This window comes from Trichosurus vulpecula, chromosome 1 (genome assembly GCF_011100635.1).
Source record: "Trichosurus vulpecula isolate mTriVul1 chromosome 1, mTriVul1.pri, whole genome shotgun sequence".
Classification (NCBI taxonomy): domain Eukaryota; kingdom Metazoa; phylum Chordata; class Mammalia; order Diprotodontia; family Phalangeridae; genus Trichosurus; species Trichosurus vulpecula.
Genome location: NC_050573.1, coordinates 2,851,404 through 2,869,563, shown reverse-complemented (window position 1 = coordinate 2,869,563; position 18,160 = coordinate 2,851,404). Strand labels below are relative to the sequence as shown.

Here is an 18,160-nt window from a genome sequence, read left to right as displayed (position 1 = left end):
CCAAGCTGGACCCAGCCTTCACTCTGGGTCACTCTGAGCCTGGAGAGGACTGGAGAGCAGGACTGGGAGGAGGCTGCTCCACCACCCACCCACCTACCTACCAACTGCCCCACCTCCAGTGCCTTGGTGGTCTGCAGACGTGGCAGGGTCTGACACTTTCTGCAGGACCCAGAGCCCTTCCTAGGGTTTCAGAGGCAGGTGCCCAGGGATCCAAGTCCCAGGAGCACTGCGGGGTCATGGGCCGAGGCTGGGGTGGAGCTGATCCAAGAGCAGGCCTGCTCTCCTCCTCTAGCTCTGGCCCCCAGCTTTCTCCTGAGCCACAATCAGGTCTAGTGAATAAAGACTCCAAAGGGGCCTCCAATAGTGCAGTCTGAGGGGTTTGGGGTCCTGCAGCCATGGTCCCCAGTTTTCTCTGGATGTTGGGGGTGGACTGACTGATAAAATGCCCCAAGGCTGGCCCCTCCCTCAGGGCACTGGGGCCCTGGTTAGTGAACCTCTAAGGTTCCGCTGAGCACCCAGGAGAAGGGCGGATGTGCCTCCACTGGGGGTGGGGATCTCTCTGGGGTGATCCCAGCCTCTGTAAGTCCATCTTCACCGTCCAGGGGTGTTTTAACAATATGGCTAGCAGCTTCTGGGGGGCATAAGACCCCCCCTCCCACAGCCAGCACCCAGGAGGCTGCCGGCACGCCAGGAAAGCACACGTTCTTTTTAATCTGCTTAAACAAGGAAATCACGGTGAAGGTGTTGACCAGATTTCTTTAATCCAGCATTCAGTTAGTTCAGGGGAGCATAGAGACAAGCATCAACAGCCAGACCAAATACAGATTCATTCACTTACTTCAGGGGAAAAAGCCAGCACCCCTAAGTTCAGTGCATTCATTTAGTTCAGGGGAAAACAAAACCAGCACCCCAAACTGCAGAACAAAATACAAACAAATTACAAATATCGACAGACCCAATACAATTCATAGTTACCAACATCTGGGCTCAGCCCGAAAGCAAGGGCTGGCCCAGAGTCACGCTCACCACTGCTTCCGCGCCAACTGGAAAAGGAAAGAGGATCTTCAAGCCCTCTTCTCCCCTCTTATAGAGTTTTTGACATCATCAAACGCTGCCTGAATGACCAGGGCCGATTGGTTCTTGAGTTGGCCCCTTCCCCTAGGTTAACACCCAATAGGGCGTGGCTCTGGAGTCAACACCTCCCCTCAGCCAGCCCCATGACTCATTACACAGGAAGTTCTCTGCTCCCAGGCATGGTCTCTGGGCTTCCTGCCCCAGAAGAAGTCACACAGGAAGTTCTCTGCTCCCAGGCATGGTCTCTGGGCTTCCTGCCCCGAAAGAGGAGCAGCAGGCCCAGCACCCAGCAAGGCCCAATGAGATAAACTGAGCGACCCAAAGAAAACAAAGGCCACTCTGGCCACAAGGGGGCGCAGCAGTGCATGATCCTGCTCCTCCCTTTCTCCGTCCCTTTGGTCATCCCTGGCCCAGGGGCGAGGACGAGGCCGATGGTCCCCAATTTCTGGGCTGGATCCCGGATCCTTGTGTTCTCCAGGGGGTGCCACGGGTGGAGAGAAGGATCTGAATGTCTCCTGTGATACTCAGAGTGAAGGGGGACCGCTCCAAAGCCCTCAACCGGCTGAGTAGGATTTGCATCGGAACTACCGAGCTTTGCCTTAATCTGCAGAGATCACTTCTACGGAAAGGAACTTGTGCACGGATCATTCTCCCACAGGAAGCCGCCTCTTTCCCTTAAGAAAGCAAGCGGGTGGGAACGCACGAATCCCGGACCGAGACCGATAGGAAGTCCCGCCCCACGCAAGGGAGCGACTAGGGAGTGCGGGATTCTGGGAAACCGAGTCCGACTGCGTAATTCTGAGCGATTAATGAGCATTCGAGTCCTGTATGCGCAAAGCCTCCTGGGAAATGGAGTCTGGAAGTGCCGCTAGCATAAACTCGCAGGAAGTGGAGGTTGAGTGGACCATTGGGAAGGCGTTGCCGGCCGTGAAGGGGGCGGGACATCCTGTAGGAGTCGGCTAACTTCCTGGTACCCAGGAAGGACCGGGTCAGTTGCAAAGGTAGGAGGCTGTGGAGGAGCTTCCGGAGCTCGCGGTCTGAAGGGAGGGAGTCCCCACGAAGGTCTGGTACGTCTGCGTCCCCTTTCCCGCAGTCACTTGGGCTGGGGGCGCCCGCGTCGTTCCCGCAGGTTTGGGCCCGGGGGGAGGCTCAGAATTCCCGTCACGGTCCCTGGGGCCTGGGAGCTCCGGCTGTCCGGGGGGTCTGGTGCCGAGCTCCGGCCCGGGCCGCCTCTCCTGGGCCTGCAGACTGTCCCGGGGCCGGCAGAAGGCCCGGGGGCGCGCGTTCTCTGGGTCCTGCAGACCGAAATTGTCACGGGGGAGGCTTGGGATGGTAACGGAACATCGGCCCCCCCGGAAGCTCCTGGCCCCCTTTGGTCCGCTCGCCCTACCAGTGTCCTGGAAGAGGGACAATGACCGGCAGGGGTTCGGGGCAGCCCCGCTCCGGAGGGGATCCTGCAGAGCCTGTGCAGGCTCGACCCGGCGTCGCTGGGAGCCTTCGGAGGGGCTTGAGGGATAACCCGCCTCTGGGGCGAGAGGAAGCTTGGGGAGCCCCTCGAGGGGACGTGGGAGGTTGGGTAACCCGTCGAGGGGGAGGGGAAGCTTGGGGAACCCACTGAGGGGGATCTGCAGTGAATTCACAGACTTGAGTAATCTTCAGGTCAACGTGGCAGAGGTTTGTTGTTTCTCGGATATAGCGGGCAGAGCCCCTGAGGGAACCTGCCACTTAACCGGAATGATGCTGAAGCTTCTCTAGGAGAGGCTGAGGATCATCGGGCAGTTGTGCTGATAAGGTGATGCGGTACAGCCTGGGTCACTGGCCTCATTTCCCACTGGAAACGAGGGAAGGGGCTTTTCAGGCTGTACTTTCAGTCTCTTCCGTCTGTAGCAAGACAGTGCGGTGAGCTGCCGTCTATAGCTCGGCCTCTGGATTGAATCAATAATCGATAATTCTGTGGTTACAAGACAGTTCCAGTTCCTTCAGAGGCCAGCTTGTTCTTGTGATGGGGAAAGATAGTTTGTTTACTGGGACCCAGTCATGAGTAAGTGCTGGGCACAGTGTCCTAGGGCTGGGGAGAAACCCGTCAGGGATAGTGTTTTGAGGCCAGGGAGAAATGTGACCTTGGAATTGGGGTCCAAGCACAAGCAGCCAAACACCCCATCAGGGTCATCTTCATTTCCAAGCCTGACCCTCCTTGCTTTCTCCCTCCCTCTGTAGGGTGGAGTCTTTCTCCAGTGGGTCCTCACCCTGTAAATCCCTGTAGGCGAGCCTGCTGCCTAGGAAGAAAAGAGGAAGACCTTTTCCTCTCTGGGATCCTTCTGCCTGTCCAGCACAGTCTGCAGAGGACAGAGGCCTGGAGCCAGAGGTAATGGCCCCTGGGAGCAGCAGCCCCCCTCCCCAGGTGAGTGCAGTCTGTGCACAGACATCAGCCAGTGAGGCCATTGCCACAGACATGGAGGATGGTCTATGAAGCTGGCAATGTGGTCCTCATGGAGCATTTCTTTACAAAAAATAGGTATTCAAAGCCTTATATAACTCAGCCCTACTCCAGTCCTTCCAGTCTTCTGACAGCTTACTCCCCCACATATATTGATGACCCAGTGGCCCTGGCCTTCTGGCTTCTCTCAACTCTAGGCATTTTCAGTGGCTGTTCCCACTCCTGGAATACTCTCCCTCCCCAGCTCAGACTCCTAGCCTCACTGCCTTCCTTTAAGTCCCAACCAACAACTGGAAAGCAGCAGGAAGTATTCCCTCACCCCTGTGAATTCTTACTCCTTCCCTCCTCTAATTGTGGCCTATTTGTCCTGGACTTGGCTTGCTTTGTATATATTGTTTTGCTTGATGTCTCCTCCATTGGATGGTGACCTCCTTGAGGGCAGGGACTGCCTTTTGTCTCTTTTTCTATCCCCAATGCTGAGCATTGAGCCTGGCACATGTTGGATGCTCAATTAACATATATGGGATTGAAGTGACAATTTCTAGTCCTTGAGGAGCCCTTGTCTCATCACTCTCTTCTTCCCCTGCTGTCTTCTCCTGCTCCCTTTCCTGTATCTGCCCTTTTTGTAATGTAGAGCCACCAAAGGACCTTCTCCTGCAGGCAGGATGTCAGGAGACAGTCCAAAAATGATGTGTTAGTAGAGTCACAAGTTGGGTGAAGCAGGAATATCTCCACTGACTAGGGGGTTGCAAGGTGCATGGGCTCCTCCTTCTCTTAGGGATGAGGAGATGGTCCAAGCTATATATACATTGCAAGAACATATTGGGGGGGTGGGGAGGTAGGACGGGACAGTAGAGGATTTTCCCTACCATGTCACCACCCAGGCTTGCTTTGGTCAGGGAATTTGAACAAAATAAGATGGAGAAATCTTTGTTCGCATTTTCCAGCAAAGTTCTATAACTGATAAACAAATGATGAACATTGCATTAAAGTTGGAGGCCTATTCTGGGTCCCTTCTATTAGAATCTATATTCTTCTGTGACATATACAAAGTATGGATGAATACATTGCTTATTCTTAGGCCTAATATTTGGTGATTGAGTAGATGAATATATTAGAAGCATTACAACAATCATTACCCCTTATAAAATCATAATGAACTGACTAATGCTGTTCGAGTACGGGTACTCAATGAATCATTTCTGTCATATTCTCAAACCTGGCCAACTGCTTGTTTATATGGTCCATCTGTAGGCCTCTTACTTATCCTCTTGATTCTTGTGTTATACTGACAGCGAGCAAGACACACCACAGGAGTTTAAGTTTTAAATGGAGAAGTTTATTAGCCGGCGACTGTTTGGGGAAATAGAGTCTCCCAAATCAAAACGGCCCCATTTGAAGAGAAAGGGCAGTTTATATAGAGAATACAGGTTCAGTGGTTAGTTATCTCTTGAAGTTTACATACGTTACTTTGCGGACTCAGCAAGCCTGTGTTATTTCACTTTTTATGACCATGATACAATAAGAGGAACCTCCTGAATAGATTGTAAATACAACATATCAGAGAGCTGACAAAGTGTCAACTGAAATTACAACCCAGGATCTCTGTGTCCATCTTGCCATAACTCCCACAACAAGGAAGGCTCAAGATAAAGCAAAAGTCATATAGTTCAAAGGAATATCTGGGGTTGAGGCTTTCATCCTTCAAGGCCATAGGCAGACTGAGGGATGCTCCAGCTGGGTTTGTTGAGACGAGATAGAGTAGTCTCTCAGCCCACTCAGTTAGACAAAGGAAGATCGTTAGGCTTTTCCTGGTAATTAGCTTACATTCCTTGGAAGAGTCTTAGGGGCCCAGGACACTCGACAAATGGCAGGAACTCAGTCTGTTTTTTTTTATGCAGACTGGGGTTTGTAGTTAGAGGCTGGGGGCAGGGTTTTTTCAGCAATAGCTGGCTACTCAGGTATCACAATTTGGGTTTTTCCAGCAATAGCTGGCTACTCAGGTATCACACTTGTTCTGCCAAGTTTGTACAACTCTCCTTGTGTGTTTAGGTCATTTGTTTCTGATGAAGAAATTGTCAATATTTTTCTGATGAATTAGCTCATACAAAACCCAACTTAATTGAATACTGCTTTTTTTTTTTTTTAGCCAATGAAGGAACCCCCCTCTCTCAAATGTTGCTTACTCATATTCAAGACTTTATAAACCATTTGGAGTTTTTCTTGACAAAAATACTGGAGTGGTTCGCCATTTCCTTCTTCACTTCATTTTGCAAATGAGGAAACTGAGGCAAGCATGTTTAAGTGACTTGTCCAGGATCACACAACTAGTAATTTCTGGGGCCAGATTTGAACTTATGAAGATGGTATCTTCCTGATAGCAAGCCCAGTGCTCTATCCCCTATGCCACCTAGCTTGCCCTTTTCCATTATAGTTACTTTTATTTCTAGGTAATTAATATTATAATTAAGGAATGTGTGTCATAGACAAATGAAAGCACTTGGAAAGGAAAGGCATAACCTGTCTTGACTATGACCTATCATCTGTGGAATAACCTCTAGCCCTTGGTGTAACAACAGATAACACTCCTTCACATGGCTGGGGACCATCTCTTACAGTTCACCGTGGTCCAGGTTCCAATGAATAGCTCTTTAGAATCCTCTTCCCGATAAGTCTTTATTTCAGCCATTCAGGAAACAAACTACATCTTTTCTTTACCTTTCTTCTTTTTTAAGTGATCACATTAAATGCTTTCCCCCAGAATGCCGTGCAACTGCCAGCTTCACAGACGGTTCACAGAATTTTCTTTAGAACATATCACTTATTAATTAGAAATTATTAAGGAAAAGTGCCCTAAAGTTCTAGAACAAGAGGAAAAATAGAATAGAAAAAAATCTACTGTTCGCCACCTGAAAGAGATGCCAAGAGGAAAACTTACGTGAATGTCATAGCCAAGTTTCAAAACTCAGGGCAAGGAGAAAATATTGGAAGCAACAAGAAAAAGAAATCATTTCAATCCTGTGGAAATTTAGTTAGGATTCCACAAGAACTAGCACATTCCACTCTCAAAGACTGAAAGTTTGGGGACATTGGATTTCAAAGAACAAAAGAGCTATGGTTGCACTTGAGAATACCTTACCCAGCAAAATAGAGTATGATCCTGAATGGAAAAAAAGGACTATTTGATGAATTGAGAGACTTTCCAATTTGGAACAAGAAGAGCAGAATTCATTGGAAAATTTGATATTAAAATATCTAGAAGAAATATAAGGAAAACATTAAAGACTGAGTATTAGGCCCTCTTTAGGGTCAAACTGTTCACTTACTTATGTATGGAAAAATTATCAGTATTATAACTTTCAGTATTACTGAGGTGGTTTGAAAGAAAGGTGGTGGCTGAGTTGTGTATGATGGGGTGATGATAAACAAAAGTGGATAGGAAAAGTAGTAAAAAATGATATTGGAGAAAGGGAGTATGAGAAAAAGAACTCATAGAGAGGAAGCAAGTAGGGGTGGAGGGCTGGTAATATTGGAACATCACTCTCATCTGGGTTGAAAAAGAAACTACATGTACATGTGAAAGGGTGTAGAAGTCTTCTGAACATGAGAAAATTGTAGAACAGGGTTGGGGAGGGACTTTTCAGAGCATGTGTGGACTGGGATTTGGGAGGGTTGGGGAGAGAATGGGACTGTTGGAGGCCTTTTGGACTAAAATTGAAGGGATGGAAATGGGGGACTCTTGGAGGTTTGGGTGAATTGGGGGGTAGGATGGTGGGGGGAGAAGATAAAAGCAATGGGGTAAAAAGGGCAGAAAAGAAAATCATGAGTAAAAATGAGATGGAAAGAAATTCACAGACAGTAATTATCACTTTGAATGTGATTGAGATGTTGACAGCAACTTGCTTCGTGGTGACAAAGAACTGGAAAGTGCAGGGATCCCCATCATTTGGGGAAAGGCTGAATGGGTTGTGGTCTGTGGTTGTGATGGAATGCTACTGTGCTGTAAGAAAGGATGAGCTCAGTGATCTTGGAAAGGCCCAGAAAGACTTGCACAAAATGATTAAGAGCAAAGTGAGCAGAACCAAGAGCACATTGTATACAGTAACAGCAAAAGAGTTTGAGGAAATGAGTCATTTTGATTATTCTAAAGACACAAATTAAAAATAAAGGACACGTAAAGAGTGATGCTATCTGCATCGAGAGAAAGACTTGACAAATAATGCTATGTATGGAATGATGTCAGTTTTAATGAGGAAGATTTTTTCTATCACCTTCTGTCATTCTCCCCCACACGTCCACCTACCTTACAGATAGAATAACAACTTTCTCCCCGATTCTTCCCTAATTCCAGGAGACATTTCAGAGGAAAATACTTACTGGCATTATTCTAACTGATCAGAACAGAAAATGAAACTGAACAGAAAATGCTTGTCTCAAAATTCAGTTGGACTCTTAAATACTGTGGTTTTTGGAGTTCACTCTGATTCTCATAAAGATTCTGGCCTTTCAGCAAATCCCTTCTCTGTGTTTCAGTTTTGTTCTGTAAATTAATGAGGGTTGGGTTGTTTAAATCTGAAGTGTCCTTCAGTTCTACATTCTATGACTTTTATTGATTTAGGGGTTGGTGACATTCAAGGATGTGGCTGTGGACTTCACCCAAGAGGAGTGGGGCCTCTTGGACCATGCTCAGAAGGAGTTGTACAAGGGGGTCATGCTGGAGAATGCTCGGAACCTGCTCTCCCTGGGTAAGGACACTTCCTCTGGTAATGCTGAGTCTGTAATCAAAGGAACATCTTCATCCCCTGGTGTGCTGGTGTTTCAGCAATCCGGCTAGCAGCTGCTGTGGGGGTATAAAACCAACAACAACTAGCACACAGAGCGCTGCAAGCCCAAGTTCTTTTGATCTGCTTTACTAAGGAAAGCAACGTTAAGGAGTTAACAATCTTACTTTAATCCAGTGCACAAATATCATTCACTTAGTTCAGGGGAAAAAGCCAGCACCCTGAACTTCAAAGGAAATACAAACAAATTACAAACATCAGCAGACAGACCAAATACAATTCATAGTTACCAACATCTGAGTTCAACTGGGAGCTTGACAAGGGCTGGCCCAGAGTCACACACTACTCCTGCTGTGGGTCAGTGCTCCAAAAAAAGAGCCAGCCTCTGGTTTTATATATCTTGTTCAGGGTCAAAGGGGAGTCACACATGTGATTCACCCACATGACCTGAAATTGTCACAAAAATGCAACTTAAGCCCACGTGGTCTAAAAGCCTCTGATGTCACTAACGTCACTCAAGCCCATGTAAACTAGGCTTTCCCTTGAGGCAAGGAGGTCATCAGAGATTCCTACCTTAATCAAGGAAACAAAGGCCAAACTCTTCAAGGGCACTTGGCCTAATAAGTGCTAATAGCCCATCTTGATTCCCAATGCAGCTGGGTTTGGAGCATTTATCAATTATTAGAAAGAGAAAAGTGTTGGTCTCTTGTCCTGATACCTGGTGTTTCCTATAGAAAATGTTTGCATTGTGTGACAGGATCCTGAGAGTTTTCTTGTTGCTCCTGAAGCTGTCTCTTAACACTTCTAGGCAGCTTCAGATTAGTGTGGAAGAATTTTAGACGTGGAACTAATCTCAGGGGTCTTTTGGCTTAACCCTCACCTGACCATGAATTCTGTCTGCCAGCTATTGGAAAGCTGTTCAAGTGGCTTTTTCTTACAAGCCTTTTGCTCTCTGGGATGGGTCTAGTATGTGGAATGTTCTTTTTAACAAACATCAATTTGCAGCTCACGGCTTCTACTTGGTCCTTGTATAGTCCCTTAATCTTCAGGAAAGGAAGGGAATAAGCATTTACTTTCCCTTCCTTTTTGCCTGGTCCTGGGTCTGGGGCTTTCTTTACAATATTATGTCACTTTATCCTCACAATAACCTTCCATGTTAGGTGTTAATATTCTCCTCATTTAACAGTTGAGGAAACTGAGGGAAATGGTGGTTATGTGACTTGTCGAGGGACACATATCTAGTAACTATTTGAGGCTGAATTCAGACCCTGGCATGCCTCACTTCAGGCCCAGGGCTTTCTCCACAGCACCATCAGCAGCCTCTAATTTCTAGAACATGGAAAGTGTGCAATGAGTCCATTCTTCTATGAAGAAGGTGCACCAAGACCAAATTTACTGATTCCAATCTGGTTCCATGATCTTTTCCCCCACCTCTTACATAAGGTCAGGAAAGAAATGCTGTCAGACTATCCTTCAGGATGCCTGTTAACTACCCTGGGGTGCTTGCTTACATGACCCTGGCATTGCCAGGAATAATTGACTGGTCTAGAAATAGAACTTGGAGCAGCTACGGTTTATTGAGTTTGCCTCATCTGAAGAGGCAAAGATGCCCCAAATGAGCAATATGCATGGTTCCTGTAGGTTTCAGGGAGGAGGGAACAGGAGAGGGAGACAGGGTAAAAACTGGCTCATCTGGGTCCCTGTTCTGGGACTCCAGTCTGGTCTTACATAATAAGCCTTTTGGAATTAGGAGTTTCTCTCAGAATGGGACCTGACAGGATGGGAGGCAGAGGTTCGGCTGTTTCTCACAGCAGGTTGTACAAAAGGATAATGTGGCACACCCTGTTTTTGGTTTCTTGTATTACAAGCACTGGTGGGTGAGTACAGGCTCATGTGTGTGAAGATAATAGTGTGTATCTCAAAATGGAGTAGTTCTGGGTCTGAACTCCTTTTCCTAAATGGAAGTGAATTACAAGTTTCTCTCCATGCTCATTCCCATCTGACTTCCTATGCCTAGGTCTTCTAGTTCCCAGAGAAGATGTGATCTCTTTTTTTGTGCTAAGGGAACCACCATGGATGCTGGAGCAAGAAAGCCTGAAGAGCTGCTGTCCAGGTGAGTGAGGTGAAAGCTGGTATATGAGAGGGGCTTTTACCAGAGGCTGCTTTGTGCTGTCGTGAAGCAGGTGCTAAATTTGGGGTAGGAAGACCTACTTGGAATTCTTTTTCAGCTATATCTCAGCAGTGGCTTCATGGGTCAGTCACTGAACCACTGAGCTTCAGTTTCTCCATTCATAATAACGGGTTTGGAATCCATGGCCTTTCACCTTCCTTTCAGAGATAAATCTGTGATCCAAAAAAAAAAAGACATTGTTTGGAATTTCGGGGCATGGAATTACCTTGAAAGTATAAGAGGGTATAAGGGTCTCCTATATGAGCTCTTTCCTAGACCTTCAAGTCCTCCAGTTTCTGTTCCAGACAACTTCCCCCTCTCTGAACTTGATAACTCTAACATGAAATAATAAATAATAAATCTGACCTCAAAATAAACAAGAAAGAAGTTAAAGAAGTGAATAGAATTTTAGAAAAGGTAGCTATGATAGACCTCTGGAGAAAACTGAATGGGGATAGAAAGGAATATACCTTTTTCTCAGTGGTACATGGCACATACACAAAAGTGGACCATGTCCTAGGGCATAAAAACTTCACAATCCAGTGCAGAAAAGGAGAAATGTTAAATGCATCCTTTTCAGATCTTGATGCAATAAAAATTCTATGTATTAAAGGGCTATGGAAAGATATAGCAAAAATTAAGTGCAAACTAAGTAATCTAATCCTAAAGAATGAGTCAGTCAAAAAACTGAGGCACACAGAGGTCTTGTGACTTCCCTAGCATCAGAGGACTAGCAAGTTTCTGAGGTGGGACTGGAACTCATGTCTTCCTGCTTCAAGGCCCAGCATTGTGTCTACTGCACCACCAGTTGTATTCTGATTTTTTAACAGAACATGTTGAAAATGCTCACTCGTGGCTGAGGTGGAGAAGGAAGGTGAATTTGACAAGCACCTTCCAGGAGATGGAAATTCATTTTTTTTTATCACTCTAATTAGTCACAATGAATTGCTAATTACTATTTTAAAATTTTCTTTTTGTATTGGCTCTTGGCAAGTACCACATTAAATGACAAATGTGCTTGAAGGTCAATTGCAAATATTGCTTTATTGTTATTGGGTTGTTGTTTATTTAAATTAGTGTAAGGATAGGATTTCTTTTTCCTTTTTAAATTTCTTTTCTATTTTTGATTTACAACACACAGTTCCACAAGCTTTTGAGTTCCACATTTTCTCCCACTCCCTCTCCTTCCTTCTCCTCCCCAAGATGGCATATAATCTGATATAGGTTCTACATATAATTTCACATTAACCTTATTTGCACAATAGTAAAGTTGTAAAGAAGAATTATAACCGATGGAATGAATCAGGAAAGAAGAAACAAAACCAAAAAAGAAGAAAAAAAAAAGAGCAAATAGTTTGCCTCAATCTGCATTCAGACTCTTTCTCTGGATGTGGATAGCTTTTTCTATCATGAGTCTTTTGGAGCTGTCTTTGAACCTTGAAAAGCCAAATTATCAGTTAGTCATCACAGATACTGTATGTCTGCAGTCATGTATAATATTCTCTTGGTTCTGCTTCCTTCACTCTGCATCAGATCAGGTCTTTCCAGGTTATTATGAAATCCATATGTCCCCCATTTCTTATGGCACAATAATATTCCATTACGTTCATATACCACGACTTGTTTAACCATTCCCCTTCATAGCTGTAGCTATGAAGAAAGGATTGAAAATGAAGATAATTTGTCAAGTACTGCAGACAGAGCAGGCTCAATCACAGGGTTCAGATTCCAGTCCCAGGTGCTGGAATTTGGGTCGAGTTGCTCAGCCATTCTTTTCTCATGGTCTGAGTTGTGAATGTGATGAGAATGATGGCCCTACCTGTGTCACAGGTTTTTGTGAGGTTCCAATGTAAATTAATGCATGAAGCTCTTTGGAAATTAATTCATCCTTGGGATGTGAGCTAAGGGCAAATGATTGTGTTTCTGCCCTTTTAAGATGTTTCTCTTTATCCAGGAAAAGAGAAAGTAACTGAGTTTTTATTCTGCCTATTGAGCAAAGGGGATATAAATATATATGCGTGTGATGTATAGTGTCTATTTGTTTCATTGCTGGCTTTTTTTTTTTTCAGAAGGAGAGATCAGTCTGGAAATGCAGGAAACTGCTGCAGAGCTAACCCTTTCTGTGGAAGAAACTCACAAGCAAAGATTCATGAGTGACGGTCCCTCTGACTTCAGTTGGAGAGAAGTCTGCACAATGCCCGAGAGTATCCATATTGCAGAGAAATATTATGACTCTAAACAATGTGGAAAGGGTTTTACAAAGAGGAAATGTGTAATTGCACATCAGAGAATCCACACTGCAGAGAAAACTTATAAATGCCGTCAGTGTGGAAAGACTTTTACATGGAAGGATGGGCTTCTTCAACATCAGAAGATCCACACTGCAGAAAAACTTTATGAATGTACTCAATGTGGAAAGACTTTTAGAGACAAGAGATGTCTTATTGCACATCAATGGAAACATACTGGAGAGAAACCTTATAAATGTTGTCAATGTGGAAAGGTTTTTACATGGAAGGTTAGTGTTGTTAAACATGAGAGAATCCACACTGGAGAGAAACCTTATGAATGTAATCAATGTGGAAAAGCTTTTACACAGCGGGCTTATCTTATTAAACATCAGAGAACACACACTGGAGAGAAACCTTATGAATGTAATGAATGTGGAAAAGCTTTTAAATGGTCGGAATACCTTACTCTACATAAGAGAATCCACACAGGAGAGAAACCTTATGAATGTAATCAGTGTGGAAAAACTTTCATACACAGGGCTTATCTTACTGCACATCAGAAAACACACACTGGAGAGAAACCTTATAAATGTTATCAATGTGGAAAGACTTACAGATGGAAGGACAGACTTATTGCACATCAGAGAATCCACACTGCGGAGAAAACTTATAGATGCCATCAGTGTGGAAAGACTTTTATATGGGAGGATGGGCTTCTTCAACATCAGAGGATCCACACTGTAGAGAAACTTTATGAATGTACTCAATGTGGAAAGACTTTTAGAGAAAAGAGATGTCTTATTGCACATGAGTGGATACATACTGGAGAGAAACCTTATAAATGCAATCAATGTGGAAAGGTTTTTACGTGGAAGGACAGTCTTGTTAAACATGAAAGAATCCACACTGGAGAGAAACCTTATGAATGTAATCAATGTGGAAAAACTTTTATACAGCGGGCTTATCTTATTAAACATCAGAGAACCCACACTGGAGAGAAACCTTATGAATGTAATCAATGTGGAAAATCTTTTAAATGGTCGGAATGCCTTACTCTACACCAGAGAATCCACACTGGAGAGAAACCTTATGAATGTAATCAGTGTGGAAAAGCTTTTATACACAGGGCTCATCTTATTGCACATCAGAGAACACACACTGGAGAGAAGCCTTATAAATGTTATCAATGTGGAAAGACTTACAGATGGAAAGAAAGTCTTGTTGAACATCAGAGAATCCACACTGGAGAGAAACCTTATGAATGTAATCAATGTGGAAAGACTTTCAGAAGTAGGAATTATATTGTTGAACATCAGAGGATCCACACTGGAGAGAAACCTTATGAATGTAACCAGTGTGAAAAGGCTTTTACAAGGAGGGCTAGTCTTATTATACATCAGAGAACCCACACTGGAGTGAAACCTTATGAATGTAATCAATGTGAAAAGACTTTTATATGTAAGGGTGGTCTCGTTATACATCAGAGAACCCACACTGGAGAGAAACCTTATGAATGTAATCAATGTGGAAAGACTTTTACAGAGAAGCGCAGTCTTGTTATTCATGAAAGAATCCACACTGGAGAAAAACCTTATGAATGCAATCAATGTGTAAAGACTTTTACACAGAAGTCGTCTCTTATTGTACATCAGAGAATCCACACTGGAGAGAAACCTTATGGATGTGCCCAGTGTGGAAAGGCTTTTAAACGGAGGAACCATCTTAGCCAGCATCAGAGAATCCACACTGGAGAGAAACTTTAACAATGTAATCATCACAGTAAAACCTTCAGGCTAAAGTCAGCCCTTTTTTATCATCAGAGAATTCATGGAGCTACAGGAATCTTCTAACTGACCTGAATGAAGAAAGGCATTGAAATGGAGCACAGAGCTTCTTAGCAGAAAATTCACTCTGGATATAAGCCATCTACGGACTCCCTATGGGAAGGCTTTCAGCCAGAGATTATCTCTTATCCTTTCATCAGAGGATTTATAATGAAAAGAAACCTTATAAATATCCTCAGTAGGTACATGCTTTTCTCTAGAACATGGAGGTCATGGGTGAAGGTTAAATTATGTGTCTGACCATAACAGAAAGGTGAGATAAAGAAAAGAACACATGCCAACCCTCCTGGTTGCGAAACAGAAAAGGAGGCAATAGATGGATAACATGCAGAACTATGTGAGAGAATACATCTGGATGTTCTCAGAAATAGAATGTTTTCAGAATAAGGGTAAGACTTTGTGTCAATCTTACGTGAACTGGAGAACAACCTTTGATGAAGGGAAGAAATCAGATTTGTTTGATCAAGGATATAACAATTGGAGCAATTTAGGGGAATGTGTTTTCCCACAGGCCACCTACATGGATATATTCAGCCTACATCCAGGCCACTGCATGTGACAGTCAAAAAACTTCACATTAAGTTGAGATCCTAAAATCTGTCACTAAACGATTATGATGTTGAAGCAGAGATTCCCCTGTTGCACTTAAGGCAGGGTAGAACCATTGTGTGAACAAAACAGAAGCTCCTACGCAGGCAAAAGGCCTTGCAATCTCTATCTGCAAAGCTTCCCATGGTTTCTCCTGCTCTACCAGTCTGGAAAGGAAAGCTGAAGGAACTCAGTTCCATATCAGAGGCACTTGGGCTGCTTGTCACATGCTCTCTACAAATCAATGAAGGGCTCAAGTCCTGATGACAGCACCCTCATTGGAGTGTTGGTTTCCAGTTCAGAGACCAACAGACATGAGGGAGCAATTCAAGAGGCATTTTGGGAAGTCTATATTTTCTCATCAAGGCAAGTCAGAAGACTCTTCTTTTGACAAAAAAGGCAGACAGTGATAGGAAGAAAGGTTTCTAATGAAATTCATTTGGATGCTAATTAGGATCCTAGCCAACTTCTTGTTCCCTTGTCAATGAATTTATCAGAGAAACTTGAGTTGGAAGGGCCTTCAGAGGCATCTCTTTGAAATCATTTCTTCTTAAAGACCAGCTAGGAAGGCAACCCATTATAAGGATACTTTTCATCACATCAAACTGAAATCTGCCTCTTGCAGCTTACACTCATTGGTTCTAGGTCTTCCCTGTTGGGCCAAGCAGAACAAATGTGATTCATCTTAGGCTATCAAGGTATTTCAGGTATTTCATATTGCCCACCAAGTTTTGTCTTCTTCAGGATAAGTAGCCTCACTTCTTTCAACTGGTCCTCTAATCCATCATATTCATAGTCCTTCTTTGGATGTATTCCAACTATTCAATGCCTCTTGTTAATTAGCTCCAATTTATCCTAAATAATAGATAAAAAGATAGCTTGTTTGTCCATATTTATTTGTCTGGAGGTAGCTGCCAAAAGTGCCACCAATCTGGAGTATAAATTACTTTGTAAAACCTTGTAATTGTGTAATCTGTTTTTGCAAACAATAATGGAACCATAACTTTGGCACCCTAATATCTGTCAGTTATGCATATGTTTGTGGGTTAGTTAGAAATGACAGGATATCATGACTTGTCTGAACCTATGTCTTGCCACTGGACTCTTATAACACTGGAGGGGAGAGTGAGGTTGATGACTTTGCACAGCTCTGCCTCACTTAAATCCAACTCACTTTCAAACAGAGGACCAACAACAGCAATCTATGGGTGAAGAAGCACGAGTTCAAAAGTTCAGTGTTCTTCTCTCAGTCAAATGTAAAGGTTCAGTATTCCTATCAGTTACTTTTAATTGAAGAAAAACTCTGAGCTAAGTTTAAAAGTGTAGTGCTCTCTTAAAACACTTTACTCCAAAAGGAATTATCTCAGCACCAGCTGCCAATCACTTTGTGTCAAGGAAACTTGTTATCTTCTATATCTTTAAGTGCGCTGATTCAATTCTAGGCCATCTGTTATCTCTACCAGCCTGGATGATGCCATTCCTGGAAATATTGTCTCTAGGTGTTTTTTGTACAATTAGAGGAAACTTCTTATCTATCATTAGTTATTTCTGCAAGATCCAGGTGGAAAGTAATAACATTTTCAAGATGAAAAGATTGGCTGTTTCCATCCCACATTTGAGACTTTCAGCCAATCATACTCTTCCTGCCCCTGTGATGCTTAAACCATTTATATTGTTTTCCCCACCTACCAACTTGTGTTCTTTCTTCCTGGGAGGTTGCCTTTCATCCTCTATATCTTTGAGCTTGATGGGGAAGCCATTTTCCCTCCTTATTAGCAAATTCATGTTAAATAATAAACTGCTAGTGCTCAGAGCTTTGTACCTCAGTTGACTTGATTTTCCTTGTGACAATTAGTCCTTGTGGTCTTCGGCCACTGAGGCTCTGAATGGTCTCATACCCCCTGGGATCCCAAAGCCCCTTATGCCTCTTGGGTCTATACAGAAGGATGGGAAGGGGAGGAAGACAGAAGAGAAGGAGTAAGAGAGAGAGGGAAGTATTCTTCCTGTTGAGACCATCTTCATTTCCAAGCCTGACCCTCCCTGCTGCCTCCTTCCCTCTGTAGGTTGGAGTATTACTTTAAGGTAGTCTGTTGCTACAGTTTTATCTTGGCAGTCTTTCTGCTCAGGAGGAAGGGATGAGTCTGGAAGGGAGGGAGGGGTGGGGGCAATGATGAGCTCTCAGAGATGAGCAGCCTAGTGGGTGGTGGCCCTGGTGGAGTTTGAGCTCTGGGGTGGAGTTTGGAGGCCTGGGAGGAGTTTAGGGCTGTGGAGCAAGTCATTGCAGTGGTGAAGGCATTCTGTGTGGTGGAGGGTAGGGCTTAGCGAGGAGAGGCAGTCAGGGTCTCTGATCCTAGCCCTGGGTGTGATTTGAGGAAAGTGCCCAGCCATACTGGGGGCCTCAGGGGCTGGACTGGGTGGTGTTCTTGTTAATAGGAAGACCCTCCCAGAGTGGGCTGGCCAGGAGCAGGAAGTCTTTGAACTGAGCCTGTTCTGCTTTCCCTGGACCTCAAATCTTCTCCTCTATCTGAGATCCCTCTGCCGTCCCTTAGAACCAAGATCACTCTGTCTTCCCTTGGACTTGAGATTGCTCTGCCTTCCCAGGAGCCAAGATCCCACTCTTCCCCTTGGAGCTGTGATTTTTCTGCCCTCTGGTGGAGCTGGGATCCCTCTGCCTTCTGGATACCAGCTCTGTGCTTGCAGATCCCAGGTAGTTCTGAGCCAGAGCCTTCCATATTTCCTGACTTCCCCTGGCTACTCAAACCGGTGCAGCTCATTCTTCTCATTTGACCTCATGGTGAGTGTCCTCTAGGTCTGCCAGAAGCACACCTTCCTCTCAATTCTGGCTACTGGATGAGCTCCCAGCCCCTCAATTTACCACTGGATAACACTTTTCCAGACTAAAGGCTTTGCCCATAGGATTCCAGGAGTCCTAATTTCAGCCTTCCTATCAGGCCCCATGTGTCCTGTGTCCCTGTCCCCTAATCTCCTGGTTAGAAATTCCATTGTCTTGCCTTCAGATCCAGCCCTCTTTGGAG

At 44.5% G+C, this 18,160-nt stretch overlaps 1 protein-coding gene across 1 annotated transcript; it reads left to right on the top strand.

The window, feature by feature from the left end:
• The first annotated feature begins 2,060 nt into the window (after positions 1-2,060).
• On the top strand, positions 2,061-16,951 carry LOC118854469 (zinc finger protein 260-like). Its single transcript, XM_036764835.1, has 5 exons — positions 2,061-2,141; positions 3,292-3,475; positions 8,130-8,256; positions 10,310-10,405; positions 12,532-16,951. Exons 2-5 carry the CDS (start codon positions 3,443-3,445, stop codon positions 14,454-14,456), a joined length of 2,181 nt encoding a protein of 726 aa, XP_036620730.1. The 5' UTR covers positions 2,061-2,141; positions 3,292-3,442; the 3' UTR covers positions 14,457-16,951.
• Positions 16,952-18,160: the final 1,209 nt, after the last annotated feature.

What these genes read in the sequence shown, in the direction of transcription:
- LOC118854469 (XM_036764835.1), top strand. Translation starts at nt 3,443, where the DNA reads ATGGCCCCTGGGAGCAGCAGCCCCCCTCCCCAG. An exon ending in GCAGCAGCCCCCCTCCCCAG is followed by an intron (nt 3,476 to 8,129) that starts GTGAGTGCAGTC and finishes TTATTGATTTAG; the next exon opens with GGGTTGGTGACATTCAAGGA. An exon ending in TCGGAACCTGCTCTCCCTGG is followed by an intron (nt 8,257 to 10,309) that starts GTAAGGACACTT and finishes TCCTATGCCTAG; the next exon opens with GTCTTCTAGTTCCCAGAGAA.